Raw genomic sequence first — 18,922 nt, forward strand, 5'->3', positions numbered from 1 at the left:
GGAGAGCCCGGACACCCTGCGGAGAAAACTCATTTCGGCCGCTTGTATTCGCGATCTCGTTCTTTCGGTCACTACCCACAGTTCGTGACCATAGGTGAGGGTAGGAACGTAGATCGACTGGTAAATAGAGAGCTTCGCCTTTCGACTCAGCTCCTTCTTCACCACAACGGACCGATGCAGAGCCCGCATCACTGCGGATGCCGCACCGATCCGCCTGTCGATCTTGTGCTCCATTCTTCCCTCACTCGTGAACAAGACCCCGAGATACTTGAACTCCTCCGCTTGGGTCAAGATCTCCTCCCCGACCCGGAGATTGCACTCCACCCTTTTCCGGTCGATAACCATGGCCTCAGATTTGGAGGTGATGATTCCCATCCCAGCCGCTTCGCATTCGGTTGCGAACCTCTCCAGTGAGAGCTGAAGGTCACGGCCCGATGAAGCCATCAAGACCACATCATCCGCAAAAAGCAGTGACCCGATCCTGAGGTCCCCAAACCGGACCCCCTCAACGCCCTGGCTGCGCCTAGAAATTCTGTCCATATAAGTTATGAACAGAATCGGTGACAAAGGACAGCCCTGGCGGAGTCCAACCCTCACCGGGAACAAGTTCGACTTACTACCGGCAATGCGGACCAAACTCTGGCACCGGTCGTACAGGGACCGAACAGCCCCGATCAGGGAGTCCGGTACCCCGTACTCCCGGAGCACCCCCCACATGAGCCCCCGAGGGACACGGTCGAACGCCTTTTCCAAATCCACAAAACATGTGTAGACTGGTTGGGCGAACACCCATGCACCCTCCAGAACCCTGCCGAGGGTATAGAGCTGGTCCACAGTTCCACGGCTGAATAGACTTTCCCAGGGAGGCTGAGGAGTGTGATCCCCCTGAAGTTGGAGCACACCCTCCGGTCCCCCTTTTTAAAGAGGGGAACCACCACCCCGGTCTGCCAGTCCAGAGGCACTGTCCCTGATGTCCACGCGATGTTGCAGAGTCGTGCCAACCAAGACAGCCCTACAACATCCAGAGCCTTAAGGAACTCCGGGCGGACCTCATCCACCCCAGGGGCCTTGCCACCGCGGAGCTTTTCAACCAGCTCGGCGACCTCAGCCCCAGAGATAGAAGGGCCCCCCCCAATGTCCCTAGACTCTGCCTCCACGTCGGAACGCGTGTTGGTGGGATTAAGGAGGTCTTCAAAGTATTCCTTCCACCGATCCAGGACGTCCCCCATCGAGGTCAGCAGCGCACCATCCCCACCATATACAGCGTTGACAGTGCACTGCTTCCCCCTCCTGAGTCGCCGGATGGTGGTCCAGAACCTTTTCGAAGCCGTTCGGAAGTCATTCTCCATGGCCTCGCCGAACTCCTCCCACGCCCGGGTTTTTGCCTCCACGACCGCCAAAGCCACATTCCGCTTGGCCTGCCGGTACACATCAGCTGCCTCTGGAGTCCTACCAGCCAACAAAGTCCGATAGGCCTCCTTCTTCAGCTTGACGGCTTCCCTCACCTCCGGCGTCCACCACTGAGTCCGAGGGTTACCGCCGCGACATGCACCGACCGCCTTGCGTCCGCAGCTCCGGTCAGCCGCCTCAACAATGGAGGCCCGGAACATGGCCCATTCGGACTCAATGTCCCCGGCCTCCCCCGAGACATGGTCGAAGCTCTCCCGGAGGTGGGAGTTGAAGCTCCTTCTGACAGGGGATTCTGCCAGCCGTTCCCAGCAGACCCTCACATTACGTTTGGGCCTGCCAGGCCTGACCGGCGTCTTCCCCCACCATCGTAGCCAACTCACCACCAGGTGGTGATCAGTTGACAGCTCCGCCCCTCTCCTCACCCGAGTGTCCAAGACATTCGGCCTCAGATCCGACGACTCGACTACAAAGTCTATCATCGAACTGAGACCTCGGGTGTCCTGGTGCCAAGTGCACATATGGACACCCTTATGCTTGAACATGGTGTTCGTTATGGACAAGCCGTGTCTAGCACAGAAGTCCAACAACAAAACACCGCTCGGGTTCAGATTGGGGGGGCCGTTCCTTCCAATCACACCCCTCCAGGTCTCACTGTCATTGCCCACATGAGCATTGAAGTCCCCCAGGAGGACGAGGGAATCTCCGGGAGGAGCGCTTTCCAGCACCCCTCCCAAAGACTCCAAAAAGGGTGGGTACTCTGCACTGCCATTTGGTGCATAAGCACAAACAACAGTGAGGACCCGTCCCCCCACCCGAAGGCGGAGGGAGGCTACCCTCTCGTCCACTGGGGTGAACCCCAACGTACAGGCGCCGAACCGAGGGGAAACAAGTATTCCCACCCCAGCTCGACGCCTCTCACCGAGGGCAACTCCAGAGTGGAAGAGAGTCCAGCCCCTCTCAAGGAGACTGGTTCCGAAGCCGATGCTGTGCGTCGAGGCGAGGCCGACTATATCTAGCCGGAACTTCTCTACCTCGCGCACTAGCTCCGGCTCCTTTCCCGCCAGCGAGGTGACGTTCCACGTCCCTAGAGCTAGCTTCTGCAGCCGAGGATCGGACCGCCAAGGCCCCCGCCTTCGGCCGCCGCCCATCTCGCACTGCACCCGACCCCCATGACCCCTCCTGCGGATGGTGAGCCCACTGGAAGGGGGTCCCACGTTGTCTCTTCGGGCCAAACGAAGTTAACTATCCAAATCAATATAACCAAATCTTAACAACAGCCTTACTCTATCGAGTAACTCGTAACTATAGTATAGCCTATACCCAGTGCCTACATTTGAATGATTTAGAATGTTTAGGCCTAATGTTTAAATTAAATATTATTTTATTGAAAGTGTCCCATTGTCATTGTTGTTATTTTAAAGGCAACTTTTATAAAACGAGCATTGAGAATGAATGAGATGGTGCGAGATCTAGCTAGGCTAACAAATGTGAAGTTCACAATGCTGTTTGTCCGTTGCATAGCAACAGCCACACGTACGGGACTTTTCTCTCGGCTACTGAAATGGATACACAACGTTTGTTGGCTATAACTATTTTGTGCTGAAAGACAGCTTAATATTTATTTACTATTTATAATTTCGCTGATAACCGTATTATAAAAGCAATAAGGTGCGCGTCGGGCCTAACAACACCCTGGAACACGTACTTTATTGACGATAATGTACTGCCTCTCGTACCTTATTGCTTAAATAAATCCTACAACGAAAATGTATTTGTGAGGAATGTTTATTTTAACGATTGAAAACAGATGCATCATAGACCACTGTAGTATGTGTTGCCCGGGCAACAGAGGCTAATGTCGTGATGCTAATACTTCAGTGAAATAGTAGACTACTGTTTCTAAAAGTAGATGTACTTCCTTAATAATATCAGCTTATATTGTACATTACACATCACAATTGTGTGTCATATCACAAAGTAAAATTAGTAAATAGTTATCACCCTGGCCTCTTTGCTTGTGGCGTTTCTGCAGCTGCCTTGCAGTAAAGCAGTTAGCTTAGCTATCTCCCAGAAGTTAACGAGCTGCTAAACTAATGTTCTGCTAGAGGTAGCGTTAGTCACGCGAGTTTTCGTGACGTTAGTGACGTAAGTGGCGTCATTGACTGTGGCTAGCAAGTTAGCCACCGTTAGCTTCACTTTTCAATTTCTACTTGAACCGTGCAACGGAACGTAAGTCCCAATAGAAGCAACTCAATCGCTACCAAGACTAAACTTTTGACACCTAGGTTGTCTATGTAGGCCAAATATTGACTGAGTTTTAGGGGGGCAAAAAGAATAATAACTAGAGAGGGTACAATTTCTGGGGAAATTGTAGGGTGTGCTTGCTTGCGTCGGTTGAAGGTGGGTCCGTCGTCTCAGTTTTTCCCTTCTAGTGATATTTTCAAGCATTTAGCCTACTCATATTGCATATTTCATTAAGAACACCCTTTGAAACAACTGCGAACCCCCTTTGAAACAAGCTACTGTAACAACGTTGTCACTGGCAGTGTGGAATCGCGATTCAAACAGTACCGTCTGCTAACTGAAAATATGCCCCCCAAAACGTAAAGAAGTTTGACATTAATGTAGGGGGAAATGGCTAATTCAAAATAAGTTTGCTAGAGGCAAGCTAGCTGCTGTTGCTCCACATTTCACTGATTGTTTGAAAGCACCGGAAATGAGAATGTTTCTTTTGACATAAAGTTTAGCTGTGGCTTTGAAGACAGTACGACACACTGCCAGTGGGCGAGCCGAGTCTGACTGAGGCTAATGTCAAAACAAGCCGCGGTGTCACTCAAATTCCAAGTTTTACACAAATCACAAAAATATGCTGACCCGCTGGCTACCCAGACAGCATTTACATCTGTGCCAGATCCATTTTCGAATCAGCAGATTCGCGCAGCAGTCGCACTCACTATGCAGATCTGCACCAAATTTGCGCCAGACCTCTATAGCAATTCTGGCTGTAACATTCCGTCCGGCGGTTGCGGCGCCGATCCGGGGCAGCTGCGCAGACCAGACGCGCCACAACTAAATCAAGTCTGCCCGGCGGGTGTGGGCCGGATCAGAGCCATATACAAATATGCTAAAAAATCTTTTTCTATGGCTCTGGGCCGGATCCGCGGGAGCTGCGCAGACCAGACGCGCCACAACTGAATCGAGTCCGCCGGGCGGGTGTGGGCCGGATCCGCGGGAGCTGCGCAGACCAGACGCGCCACAACTAACGGAACGCTTTTCCCCCACATAAACCTGCCACTCTATCTGACTGTAGAGTGGAAGATCGCGGGCTGCACCGTCTTTGTGATTGTTGTGATTTGTGATTGTTGGTAAGTGCATTATAGGCCTAAGTAAAAATGTAAAAGTTAACTGGTGTTGATGTCATGTTAGTCTGTTAAATATTTATATTAAACATAAAAGTTTACAAACTTAGTTTACACCACATTATTCTGACAACCTCAGACGTACGTGCCTAGACAAGCTAGTAGCATATACGGTTAGCTGGTACAGTAGGTTCTTTTAAACAACACAACTAGCTAACACAACACAACTACACAACTAATGTGAACATAAGGCCAAAACGGTTATCTTTGCTTATTATTTACCAACATTGCTGAATATCGTGTCCATTGTGTGTTAGCTGCAACATCGTAGCCATGTTAGCGCTAGCCACTATACCCACTCTTTTGTCTGTAGCTAGCCTAGCTGCTAGTAGCCTGCGGGGATCGCTGCTAGCTACTGCTAGCGCCCACTTCTCACATCCAAATACATTAACTAGTTCGGACATCAGTACCATATCCAAAGTCTCACTGTATTATACACATATAGTCTTCAACATCAACACACTATGAAATAAAATTTAAATGAACCGGTGCATAATCCCATAACATGTTTTTTTTTATGCTGTAATGTTCTCTTTTGCCTGTTTTAAAATAAAATAAAACGTTTGAAAATTACAAATTGCGTGGATATTTGTTTGGCCCATAATTGTCTGATAGCCTATAGTATGAATCACAGACCAGGGCCAGATGAGCTCTTGATGTGAGTCGCGGATCTGCGCCAAATGCTAATGAAGACCTGGTCCACATCTGGCCCAAACACATTTTGCTGTCTGGGTATCTTCGCAATCGCCATATCTTTAAAACACTGCCCTCCTTCTGATTTTTGATGTAGAATTGACCCTGGTACGAAATTAAGAAGACACTCATCAGAGATCGACAACAGCTGACGCAATCGTCAACGGAGGCTGACGGGGCTCTCACGTAGCAAACCAAAGTTTTTACAGCAACCTACATTAAAATCTCACCACCTGGCTGTCTTCACAATAGTCATATCGTCATAACATTGCCCTCCTTCTGTTTTTTGGTGTAGAATTGACCGAACTATAAAATTACGAAAATACTAAACTACTATGACGCTTGCATGGCTGCCGCCTAGGCAGTCTCACGCCTGGGACACACTGCCTGCGATCGGCTGCGATCTGCTGCGACGCGCCTCCTTTTTTCTTTCGGCACCCATGTCATCAAATGGAACCAACCACACTGGCTGCGAAGCGCCGCGATTGCCTGCGATCTGCAGCGATCGTTTCGGCAGCTGGTCGAATGTTTTCACGAGGCGCTTGCGAAATCGGCTGCAGGATGATGAAATACACCATATTAGTTGATATATTGGAATAAAAAAACATGTTAAGATTTTACTCCATTAATTGTAGACTACGGTGAACATTTGTAAAGTTGTAGACTTTATAATTACACAATGTTGGTAACGAACGTCCTTTACATGTGTTTACCCTGATGAAAACGAATGAAAATAAACGGATTGATCCGTTGAGCATGCCCGTAGTTGTTTTGTTTGTTTGAGAGAAACGAGTTGTCACGCGTTGCACACAACACACACGCAGACATAGCCTACCGAGAGAGAACCCCCAAGTCGATTTCTAAAATCAGCATCAAATGAATTCTCAAAGTTGAAAAGCACAGGAAGTTGTTGTATGTCAGCAACAATTTTACAAGGACAACGTAGATAAGGATCAATGCTGGGATATAGCCAATGCCATGTTTATGTACCATGTCAGCGTAAAGGAAAGCTCAGAGTAGCTGAAAGGCTTGGTGACCGGCGCAGAGAAATGCACGTCTGGTGTGAACAGCTTTTGCTCAGTCGTAGCCGATCGTGACGCTGCGCGGCGCGTCCGGGCGCTTCGCAGCCAGTGTGTCACAGGCGACACGGGCGATGCGCACTCGCTCAAATTACAAAGACTTTCACAACCTAAATAAAAAATCTGAGATGGCAGTTCCAGACATCCCAACTTGCAGAGACTCATTTCCGGTAGGACACCTAGGTTGTAGTCCAAATATTGACTGAGGCTTAGGGGGGCAAAAATAAATAATAATAAATATATATGTGAGAGAACAAAGGTTGTGCTCTCGCCGAAGACTTGAGCACACCCAATAATAATATATATGTGAGAGAACAAAGGTTGTGCCCTTGCCGAAGGCAAAGCACACCCAATAAGATGTTATGTTCCTAAGTACAGTGTACGTTCTTCAATTCAAAATAAAAATGATCCTGCAATTACGAGAAAGGAGACTTGAAAATACGTTAATGTTATGGTTGGCAGTGGATATTTGGGTGACATTTGGTACGTGTGTGATTGATTGAAGCACCAGGTAACTTTTGCTTTATCAGTAATATACAAACCCAATTCCCCAAAAGTTGGGATGTTCCATCCATCCATCATCTGCCGCTTTTCCGGGGGTCGGGTCGCGGGGACAGCAACCTAAGCAGGGAGGCCCAGACTTCCCTCTCCCTGGCCACTTCCACCAGCTCTTCCTGGGGGACCCTGAGGCGTTCCCAGGCCAGCCGAGAGACATAGTCCCTCCAGCGTGTCCTGGGTCTTCCCTGGGGCCTCTTCCCAGTGGGACGTGCCCAGAACACCTCACCAGGGAGGCGTCCAGGAGGCATCCTTATCAGATGCCCGAGCCACCTCAACTGGCCCCTCTCGACGCGGAGGAGCAGCGGTTCTACTATGAACCTCTCCCGGATGACCGAGCTTCTCAAACTATCTCTAAGGGAGAGCCCGGACACCCTGCGGAGAAAACTTGTTTCGGCTGCTTGTATTCGCGATCTCGTTCTTTCGGTCAGTACCCACAGTTCGTGACCATAGGTGAGGGTAGGAATGTAGATCGACTGGTAAATAGAGAGCTTCGCCTTTTGACTCAGCTCCTTCTTCACCACGACGGACCGATGCAGAGCCCGCATCACTGCGGATGCCGCACCGATCCGCCTGTCGATCTTGTGCTCCATTCTTCCCTCACTCGTGAACAAGACCCCGAGATACTTGAACTCCTCCGCTTGGGTCAAGATCTCCTCCCCGACCCGGAGATTGCACTCCACCCTTTTCCGGTCGATAACCATGGCCTCAGATTTGGAGGTGATGATTCCCATCCCAGCCGCTTCGCATTCGGTTGCGAACCTCTTCAGTGAGAGCTGAAGGTCACGGCCCGATGAAGCCATCAAGACCACATCATCCGCAAAAAGCAGCAACCCGATCCTGAGGTCACCAAACCGGAACCCCTCAACGCCCTGGCTGCGCCTAGAAATTCTGTCCATATAAGTTATGAACAGAATCGGTGACAAAGGGCAGCCCTGGCGGAGTCCAACCATCACCGGGAACAAGTTCGACTTACTGCCGGCAATGCGGACCAAACTCTGGCACTGGTCGTACAGGGACCGGACAGCCCCGATCAGGGAATCCAGTACTCCGTACTCCCGGAGCACCCCCCACATGAGCCCCCGAGGGACACGGTCGAATGCCTTTTCCAAATCCACAAAACATGTGTAGACTGGTTGGGCGAACTCCCATGCACCCTCCAGGACCCTGCCGAGGGTGTAGAGCTGGTCCAAAGTTCCACGGCCAGGACGAAAACCACATTGCTCCTCCTGAATCCGAGGTTCGACAATCCGACGGACCCTCCTCTCCAGAACCCCTGAATAGACTTTCCCAGGGAGGCTGAGGAGTGTGATCCCCTTAAAGTTGCAGCACACTAATATGTGTGTGCTAATAGGGTTAGGGTTTCCTAATATATCTGAGTCTGATGCCCGTGACCGAGTAGAACATGTCATAGAGATCTTGGCTGCATACTCTGCCGTCACAGATTTACACATTAATAGTAGCTCTGCCACTGTTTTAGTCATTGTTTGACATCAAGTTGCACAGTCTGTGATGCATCCTCTAAAGACCCGGCAATTCAATCAATTTGCCGGTACATTTGCAATGTAATGCAATGCAGATGTGCACACCGCCCCCTACCGAACAAGATGGGTAGCTCGGTCAGCAGGGAGCTGAAGAAGAGCGGCTACTGACGTCACTCTGCTGCGCCGCTCAGAATGCTTTTTCGTTCATTTAGCATTTCGGCAAATGCATTTGAATTGTGGTCACGATTTTGCAGCCACGTTCTTAAAATGAAAATGCATTTCTGCAAATGCATTTGAATTGTGGTCACGATTTTGCAGCCACGTTCTTAAAATGAAATTGCATTTCTGGAAATGCATTTGAATTGTGGTCACGATTTTGCAGCCACGTTCTTAAAATGAAAATGAATGACTGGAAATGCATTTGAATTTGAATTGTTGTCACAATTTTGCAGCCACGTTCTTGAAAATGAAAATGCATTTCTGGAAATGCATTTGAATTTGAATTGTGGTCACGATTTTGCAGCCACGTTCTTAAAATGAAAATGCATTTCTGGAAATGCATTTGAATTTTCAAATTTTACATTTCAAATTGAATTTTGGTATCTATATGCTAGGGCATATTTTGAAAATTAAATCTCAAATGTCTATTTCTTTTTCATTTTAATTAAGTGAAAGATTGAGCACTCTTGAAGAAGAAAATTAAAATGCAAATAGGATGATTGATAACTAATTTTTATTTATTTATTAGACAATGGGAACATTACATCACATCTGTATAAGTAAAAGCATTACAAGAATGTTTGAATCTCCTCTCATCGTCTCTTTTTTCCCTTTTTAAATCCTTCATACATTTATGAACTATTGACAAGAACAAGGGATGTATGGGTGCAATTGACCAAACATGCTTACCACAGCTCAATTAGTCATAAGTAAATAAAAAATAAATAAGTGAGAAACCAGACAAATTCCAGACCAGACAGTTTCTTAAGTGGGTCCAATCAGTTAGAAAAATAAAAAATAAATAAAAAGTAGCAAGCAAAGAGAAATGCATAAAGCGGACGCACAGACTCTGCCTTATGGAACATAAGTGACCCCTCCATTGGTTACGTTAAGGCTGATCCATTCAGACCATAGCTTAAGAAATGTATCCATCTGCAGTCTGTGTGTGAAAGTGATTTTTTCCATCTGATATATATTGTTGACTATCTCTCACCACTCCTCCATTGTTGGACGGTCAGGCTGTAACCAGTGTCTAGTAAGAGCCTTTTTACCAGCTGATATCAAAACACCAAGCAGATACTTGTTTAAGTACGTATTCTCATTAAGGTGAAAACCAGTGTTTCCCAGTATTAAGACACTAAATTGAAAGGGTATTCTAACTTTTAAAACATTTTCCAATGTTCTGTGTATCTCAGTCCAAAATTGTTCAATCGTAGGGCAATCCCAAAATATATGCCAGTGATTGGCTTCTTCATTTCCACAGAGTCTCCAGCATTTAGAGTTTCCTTTTGCAAAGTGTATTTTCTGCTTTGGAGTTATGAAGAATCTAATTAGGCATTTCCACCCAAACTCTCTCTGTGTGTGTTAGTACATTTCCACTGAAATTTGCAGCAACTGGCCCATTCTTCAGTTGAGATCATTATATTACCTTCATTCTCCCATTTGGTCTTAACGTATTCTGTGGAGTGAGCTTTTTTAGTTATAAAACCTTTATATAATCTAGATATACTGCCCCTGTTTAGAGAGGAGTATGCCCCTAATAAGATTTCTTTAATCACTGGGTCATCATTATCTATATGGTGTTTGATGGTTTGGTCGAAATAGTGACGTATCTGTAGGTATCTGTAAAAGTCCTGTTTTTCTAAGCCATGGATCTCTTGAAGTGTTTGGAATTCCTTCAGTTTCCCTCTGTCTGTTATGGAGTAGAATGTTGTGATACCTTTCGCAACCCAGGTCCTAAATATACCATCCATTTGGTTGGGTTGAAAATCTGGGTCATATGCACACCACTTAAGTACTTTCAGTTTGTCTTGTAAATTATAGTCCTCCTTCATTGAGTTACATATCTTAAGATGGAATTTCATCCATGGGTTTTGGATATTGCTAATGAGCTTTCTAAGGTCAGTATTACCTAGCACTGTTTGTACAGGGGGGTTCCTAATCAGTTGTACTTCAATGTCTTTCCATCTTGCTTGGTAATTTCTGTTACAGAGATTGAGAAATGGTTTAATCTGAGCTGAGAGGTAGTAGTCTCTCATATGTGGTACTGCCATGCCACCCTTTTCTTTTGACAGCTGTAGAGTTTTGAATCTAACTCTAGGCTTTTTACCCTGCCATATGTATCTGGAGATCATTTTATCCCATTCTGAGAATTGCTTGGTGGAAATTTCTACAGGCAGTGCCTGGAATACAAATAGTAGCCTTGGGAGAATGTTCATTTTCACTGATTCCACTCTCTAAACAAGGCTCAAGAAAGGGTTAGTGTTCCATCTGTGTATGTCTAGTTTTATTCTCATCGTGAGAGGGTCATAGTTGATCTTGGCCAATGATGATATATCTTTAGGGATCACTACTCCTAAATATTTCAGTGTGGTTTGATCCCATTTCAGTTGAAACTCGTCTTGAAGCTGCCTAGGTGGTGTATAGTTCAGTGTGAGTATTTGGGTTTTCTGAGTATTAAGTTTATATCCAGCATATTTTCCAAAAGTATCCAGGAGCTTAAATAGCTCTGGAAGTGAGCTGGTGGGCTCCCCTAGGTATATCAAGACATCGTCTGCGTACAAAGCAGTTTTGTGTTGGTCTCCATCTATTGGTATACCCCTTATGCTATCAGTTTGTCTTATCCATTGAGCAAGAGGCTCTATGTAGAGTGCAAAAAGTAGTGGAGATAGTCCACATCCTTGCCTGGTACCTCGCTCCAGATCTATTTTGTCTGTCAGGTATCCATTTATTTTAATTCTTGCACTAGGATTCTTATATAGGTTGCTGATCACCCTAATAAAGTTATTATGGAACCCAAGTCTCCAGAACCATATATAGGTATGTCCAGCTCACTGAATCGAAGGCTTTTTCAGCATCTAGGCTGACTAGAAGAGCCCCTATTTGGTTTTCTTGTATATGGTTCAGGATATGTAATGACCGTCTTAGATTGTCATGGGTTTGTCTCTGCAGGATAAAACCTGTTTGATCAGTGTTTACAATCTGTGGGAGGATCTTTTCAACTCTCTTTGCAAGAATAGAAGTATATATTTTGTAGTCTGTGTTAAGTACTGAAATAGGCCAGTATGATCCACATTCCAATCTATCTTTTCCCTCTTTGGGGATGACTGAGATGGTCGCTTCCCTCCAGGTTGGTGGGATTTTTCCATCTTTTAAGGCTGCATTAAAGGTGTTAAGCAGAGTGGGTATCAGTTCTGATCTGAAGGTCTTGTACCATTCAGAGGGAAACCCATCTGGGCCAGGCGATTTGTTAGCCTTTAGTCTGGAGATTGCTTTATTCACTTCCTCTTCAGTTATTTCCACAATCAAATTGTTGCTTTGTTCTGATGACAAGACAGGTAACTTCAGGGATTTCAAAAAACCTCTGGTTTGATCCTCTTTCTCCAAATGTGGCTGTGCATATAGGCGTTTATAGTAGTTTTGGAAGGCCACTTGGATGTCTTTTTGTTTATATACAGTACTTTTAGAGACTGGGGGGGTATTCCAGGTAGCGGGTTTAACGAACTCTGAGCCTAACCCTGAACTCTGAGTTGAGTTACTTTAAAATTGGAAACTCTGAAAACTCAGTTCCAGAAAAGCTGATTTGAATTTGTTAACTCAACTCGGAGTACGTCAACTCTGAGTTAAGCGCGCGCATGAGAACTATTAAAAGCCAACATCAATGGAGCTCCGATACTGGGATCAACCATGGCACCCAGCAACAAAAAACCTTGTCCTACTTCACCACACTTCAGATATAAGTTTTATTTCGTGTTCAATCTGAGCACCTATTAGATCCATCTCCCACGATCTCTCAATCACCCTGGGATCTGCGACGGTGACCCCTTCATCCTCTGCCAGGAACCTTGGGGTTACCATGGACGACGAGCTCTCCCTCACGGCCCACATCGCTGCGGTCTCCCGGTCGTGTAGATTCACCCTCTACAACATCCGGAAGATCAGGAGATACCTGTCTGAGCACTCCACCCAGCTGCTAGTCCAAGCACTCGTCCTCTCCAAGTTGGACTATTGCAACTCGCTGCTTGCTGGTCTCCCAGCATGTGCAACCCGCCCTCTTCAGAGGATTCAGAACGCGGCGGCCCGCCTGGTCTACAATCTACCCAGACGCTCCCATGTTACCCCGCTCCTCATCTCTCTCCACTGGCTACCTATCATGGCCCGTATCAGATTCAAGACCCTGGTATTGACCTTCCGAGCAGTGAACGGGACTGCACCCGTCTACATCAAGCCTCTCCTGCAGCCTTACACCCCCACCCGTCACCTACGGTCTTCTTCAGACAACCGCCTGGTGGTCCCACCGCTCAAGACCGCCCGGTCCCAACACAAGCTCTTCTCCTGTCTGGCCCCCCAGTGGTGGAATCAACTCCCCACCTCCATCAGAGACACTGACTGTCTCTCCACCTTCAAGAAAAGGCTCAAGACGCACTTGTTCCGGGAGTACAACGGTACTTAGGAACGGTTCGCTTGACCCGATGTTAGTTTCCTCAAGGATCACAATGACTCTTGCTTAGAGACTTGTTGCTCTTGTGGTTAGTGGTAACTGACTTAAATTTTTGTACTCGCTGTGATATATTGTTTTTATTATTGTTGCTTGCTTTTTCCACAGGTACACTTGCACTTATAGCGGTTCATGTTGTTTAATTATAACTTGTTTAACTACATGCTCTTATGGTTCTTCCCTTTGGCACTTATTTTGGTTGGTCACAATGTGTGCTTCATGTTTTGGCTACTCGCAATGTTTTGTGGCTATCTTGTTGTTATGATCAGTGACCTATGCACTTTGTAAAGCTCTCTCTTGGAAGTCGCTTTGGATAAAAGCGTCTGCTAAATGAATAAATGTAAATATAAATATTACGGAAAAAAAGCAACACGGCTGTAGCAGCGTATACAATTGGCGTGGGAGACAAACTGCCAAGTCAATGCATACATTTGATGTAATAGCCAGTCCATACCGTTAATATTACAGAAGAAAAAGTGGGAGACTTAATAAAATAGCATGTTCAATGTTATGTTAAATATAAAAACATACTACAAACAGGTAAGACATATTTTGCTTAAGCTATACACTTGTGATTGTAGCCTCGAAGTCACCTTGGTTTTAATCATATATCGACATGATACAAAGTAAATATCAATTGGTGACTATTTCAACTTGTAATAGCAGTTTCCCCCAACAGAATGCTTTTCAAATCAAATCAAAATGTATTTGTATAGCCCTTTTTACACGCAAGCATGTCGAGGGGTTCACATACGCCCATAGAACTGCCCCTCAACCAACCTAAACCCTCAAGGAAGACAAGGACAAACTCCCAGAAAAACTCACTGCAGGAGAAAAAATTTAAGAAACCTTGGGAGGAGCAATTCAATGAGGGATCCCCTCATTGAATTGCTACAAAATACAGGAATTTTTGTATTTTGGCTATATTGACTATATTACATAGATGGAAAAATGCAGTTCTGGTAATTTACTTAATATTTTCATCAAAGGATGATGACGATGATGATTAAGATGACGAAGAGACATTGACTGCTGCCGCAGAAAATGGATGCAGAGAATTATGTATGGTAGCTACTGGTAGTTCTCTCCCCATGTAGTTTTATTTACAGGCTTGTGTGGAATTGTCAGTTACACTGACATTATGAGAATAATGAATATAAAAAACGATTTGCACATTCTGATCCTGTTGAACAGAGCATGGATGCAGTATACAGTGATATGTTCATTTAATGGCAGGTGAATTCTGCATGTGGAACTGTGAAATGTAATGCAATCCCATGTATTCCCAGTTACAAGTAAATGAGTTGTACAAATTGCACCTCATGAAGAATTCCCAAAAACTGACCAAGAGATGGTGTAGGCTTACTTAGGGTAGAAGAATAAAGGATAATCTTGAAAAAGATTTACTGGAACACCAGTTACAGGAGGATGCATGTAACAGGTGATGTTAATTGTAGAAACAATAATCTATATCAATATTAATTGTTGAATTTGGGCAGAAGAATAAAGGCTGATCTTGTAAGGCTATCAACCTGCCCCCACCTCTCATATGGTAAAATCTGGAGTTACTGGATGGAGTCTCAACTTGATGGCTCTCACACATCATTGTGTAACTTACTGTGGCATTGCTAGTCATGTTGATAAGTAAGGGTCAAGATTGTGGTGTTATTAGTTGTTTTGGGTATAAAAGGAATTGTGAAGCATCTGTGGATTCTTGATCTCCTGAGACCTTCTCCTCAGCTCTGGCTTGTCCTACTCCTTCCTCCTCACCTCTTTCTTTCTATCTCTAGTTTACAATAATCATGGTAGAGTAGGTAAGAGTTAACCTTCATTGATTTCATTCATTTGCAATATGATTAAATTATTATATTATTTAACCTTACTTTGACCATTCTTGCTCTGATTTAACCCATAGAGTCGAATAACTGTAATTCCATTGGTATTGGCATTATTTGGTTAATGTTAATACACTGTTCAGTTTCCCATCTTCCTTCAAACCATAGGGGAATTAGTTTCAGTTGTTTGGCCAATATTGACCCCCTACAATGTTGAAATAGATTTGCTGAAACACCAGTTACATGGTCACAGGTGAATCATGTAAATTATAGGAACAATAGCCAATAAACATACTCATTGTTAGATTTCTATTTGTAGGCAATGAAGAAGACCAAATACAATTTCAATTATTTGTCTTTATTTCAGTGCCAAAAAGCATTTGGTGAGTTCTGAGTGCACGTCCACGGCGAGTAACATTAGCGATGTTGGCCTAAGGGCTGACAATGTTGCTAAAATACATTACAGATTGTGACGGGAAACGGTAACGTTAACCTACATTTACATTTAGTCATTTAGCAGACGCTCTTATCCAGAGCGACTTACAGTAAGTACAGGGACATTCCATAAGGCTCGCTCATAGACAGTCATTGCCTTTTTGAAATAGACTCGCTGCCTATTCAGTTCAGCATGTTTCTTTTCAAAGAAAGATTTAGGTTTGCCTACTTATTCTTTGTGTGTTGTCTCAAAATGTATTTTGAGCTTGTTGGGTTTCATGCTCTCTAGACAAGACGTTACCACATGAGACATTTAGGCTTCTCGTTTTCTGTTATGCTAGTAAATCCATACTGAAGGAAGGTGCGATCATATTGTCTTTGTCTTTTACATGTCTGTTTCCTATTTGTAGTTGAAGGAGTTGTTGAAGACACAGGTCAGTGAAGAAATCTTTCTTTTTTCCATATAAACTTGGCGCTCGAAATATGCTAGCCTCATCATGTGTGATCAAGTTAATCAACGTTTGCCGAGTCCTCCATTTTTATGAGAGAAAGTGGAAAATATTAGATACGTTTCGTTGTTTTAAAGCGTGCGTGTGGTGTTTTATTAATTATTAATATTATAATTTCTATTGATGCAATTCAACAACACAATAATTGGCGACGCCATTAACATTTAGTCATTTAGCAGACGCTCTTATCCAGAGCGACTTACAGTAAGTACAGGGACATTCCCCCCGAGGCAAGTGGGGTGAAGTGCCTTGCCCAAGGACACAACGTCAGTTGGCATGACCGGGAATCGAACTGGCAACCTTCTGATTACCAGCCCGACTCCCTCACCGCTCAGCCACCTGACTCCCCAGGAACCTAGGTATTCATCAGGGAATTAAAGCACATCGAATCGCAGTCTTAAAATCCTCTCCCGGCGTATAACTAAGCGAATTAAATTTTGTTCGAGATCGGTTGGCTGAACCAGGAAAGGATATCCCTAGTCTGCCAACACTATCAGGCTCAGAAAGAGGGAGGGGATAGATAAAAACGCAGAGTTTGGCATGGAAAACCTTCTAGCGAGCAGGTTAGTTTCACGGAGTAAGTTACCATGGAAACTTACCAAAAGGTTTCGTTACCTCTCTTTCTGGAACGGAAACCTCGGAGTAAGCCTCTTTTCAGGGTTAAACAACTCAAAGTTTTCACTAAACCTGCTACCTGGAATACCCCCTGGGTCTCTAATTTTATAAATAGTGCTATCTGCTTGTTGTTTTTGCAGTTTTCTTGCTAAAAGCTTTGCAAATTTGGGACCACTCATAATATTTTTGTTTTGTATAGATCATATTTTTTTGTATTTCTTGTGTGTATAACTCATCCAATTATTTTCAAATTTCCTTGAGCTTTATTGCGAGGTCTGGTTTTGGATCTTCTTTATGTTTAGTTTCAAGTTCTTTCAGTTCACTGTTCAATTCTGACAATTTAAGACGTTTTTCTTTTTGCGCGAGCAGTAGGATATAATTTCCCCCCTCAGAACAGCTTTCAAAGTGTCCCATAGAATGTCTGTGTCTACTTCTCCATTGTCATTTTCCACTAGTGTTCTTTCAATTTAAGTTGTAATTTTCGCTGTAAATAGTTGGTTATTCAAGATTCCGGTGTTTAGCCTCCATAAGGAATTTCTAGGGTTGTTGCTTATTTGCAAAGATAACTGAAGAGGTGCATGATTTGACAAATCAATATTTCCTATCTCACAATTGTTTATTCTGTGGCGATCTCCTTTAAAAATAAAAAAAGAATCAATTCTGGAATATACTGTGTGTGGCTGAGAGTAGTGCGTGTTGTCTCGACCTGTTGGGTTGATATCTCTCCAGAGGTCTATCACACCCAGCTCTGCCATGAGTGCTTTAAGTTTCTTGTGTAAGGGAGTTATGGAGGTTGCCTTAGAGGAATCTAGCCTAGGATTAAGGCGTATGTTCCAGTCTCCTCCGCAAACAATAATACCTGTGGCTCCAGTCATTATATCAAAAATATTTCTGTAAAAGTTAAAATTACTACCTGGTGGGGCGTATACATTCAAGAAGGTTATCTCCACTCCCTTTATTTTCCCAGTAACTAGTACATATCGTCCTTCCTTATCTTTGGTTACTGTAAACTGTTCGAATGGGACTTTATGAGAAATCGGGATGGCTACTCCACGTCTATGACCCGATCTGATAAATGAATGATATACCCTAGAAAAACCAACCCTTTTAAGTTTTTCATGTTCGGCAGAACTAAGATGTGTCTCCTGTAATAATACTACTTGGGCATTCTCCTTTTTCATTTTGCCTAGGATCTTACTGCTCATAACTGGGTTCAGGACCCCATTTACATTAAAATAAATAACTTTGAGATTGTTAATATTTTTTCCAGCCATGGTCTTTCCTAATCAAACCCATACAAATACTTTCAGTGTGGTAAGTATTCAAAAATATATACATCCCTTTAACTCCCTTGAACATGGAGAGTATAACAAGACAAAATAAAACGAAAATTAAAACCTCATAGTCTTTCACTTCCAAAAGTGAGGCTTGTTCAAAGTAAGCCTTAATGGAGCTCATGATGGTAATGGAGCACCTAGAAAGGGTTAAACCTCTTTTGCTTTGGGCAATGAGGGCCCTTTGGGATGGCTGTGTGATCATTCAGTCTCGGCTGAATTATTATTGTGTCCCGACCATAAAGCATTACCACTAAACTTTGGGTAAGAAACCATATCAAATAACAACTGTGATTAATAGACCATTGCTTAATAAGATAGTCTCTTCGGAAACAACATAACCACTTATCTGTAGCTCAGTAGAAAAGTTGCATTAGGCTAATTAGTTATCCGCCGGGTTAGGAGCTCTGCGATGCCTTCCAGCTGTTTTCCATGAAGATAGTTGTAGGATCTCTCGGTTGTCTGGATCGTCTTGAACAGGTACGATGGTGACTGGAAATCCTCTTTTAGCCATATCCTCCGTCGCCTCAGACGCGGCCTGGTATAAACGTGTGCCATCTCCATAGAAAGTCCGTAGTCTTGCTGGGTAAGGCGTCTGAAACTTGATTTGTCTTCCCTTCAGTACTTTCTTTGTTTCGGCGTATTCCATCCGTTTAAGGATCGCAGATGGATAGTCATGGTCTATGTAAAAGCGAGCATTCTTGAACCAGAGTTCTTTCTTCTGCCAGGCGTTGCGAATCACTTCTTCCTTGACTTTGTAGCTGGCGAACTTGATTATGATGGAACGGGGCTTTGCCTCCGGGCCCGTGTGCTTTGCGGAGAGTGTTCTGTGTGCTC

General features: G+C 44.5%; 1 protein-coding gene across 1 annotated transcript; it reads left to right on the plus strand.

Annotated features, from left to right (window-relative positions):
* Positions 1–7,416: 7,416 nt before the first annotated feature.
* On the plus strand, positions 7,417–13,595 carry LOC136948159 (uncharacterized). The gene is made up of 2 exons (XM_067242476.1): positions 7,417–7,609; positions 12,624–13,595. The coding sequence occupies exons 1-2, from the start codon at positions 7,417–7,419 to the stop codon at positions 13,310–13,312; spliced, it is 882 nt and encodes a 293-aa protein (XP_067098577.1). The 3' UTR covers positions 13,313–13,595.
* Positions 13,596–18,922: the final 5,327 nt, after the last annotated feature.

Source organism: Osmerus mordax, chromosome 8, assembly GCF_038355195.1.
Source record: "Osmerus mordax isolate fOsmMor3 chromosome 8, fOsmMor3.pri, whole genome shotgun sequence".
In the NCBI taxonomy this organism is placed as follows: domain Eukaryota; kingdom Metazoa; phylum Chordata; class Actinopteri; order Osmeriformes; family Osmeridae; genus Osmerus; species Osmerus mordax.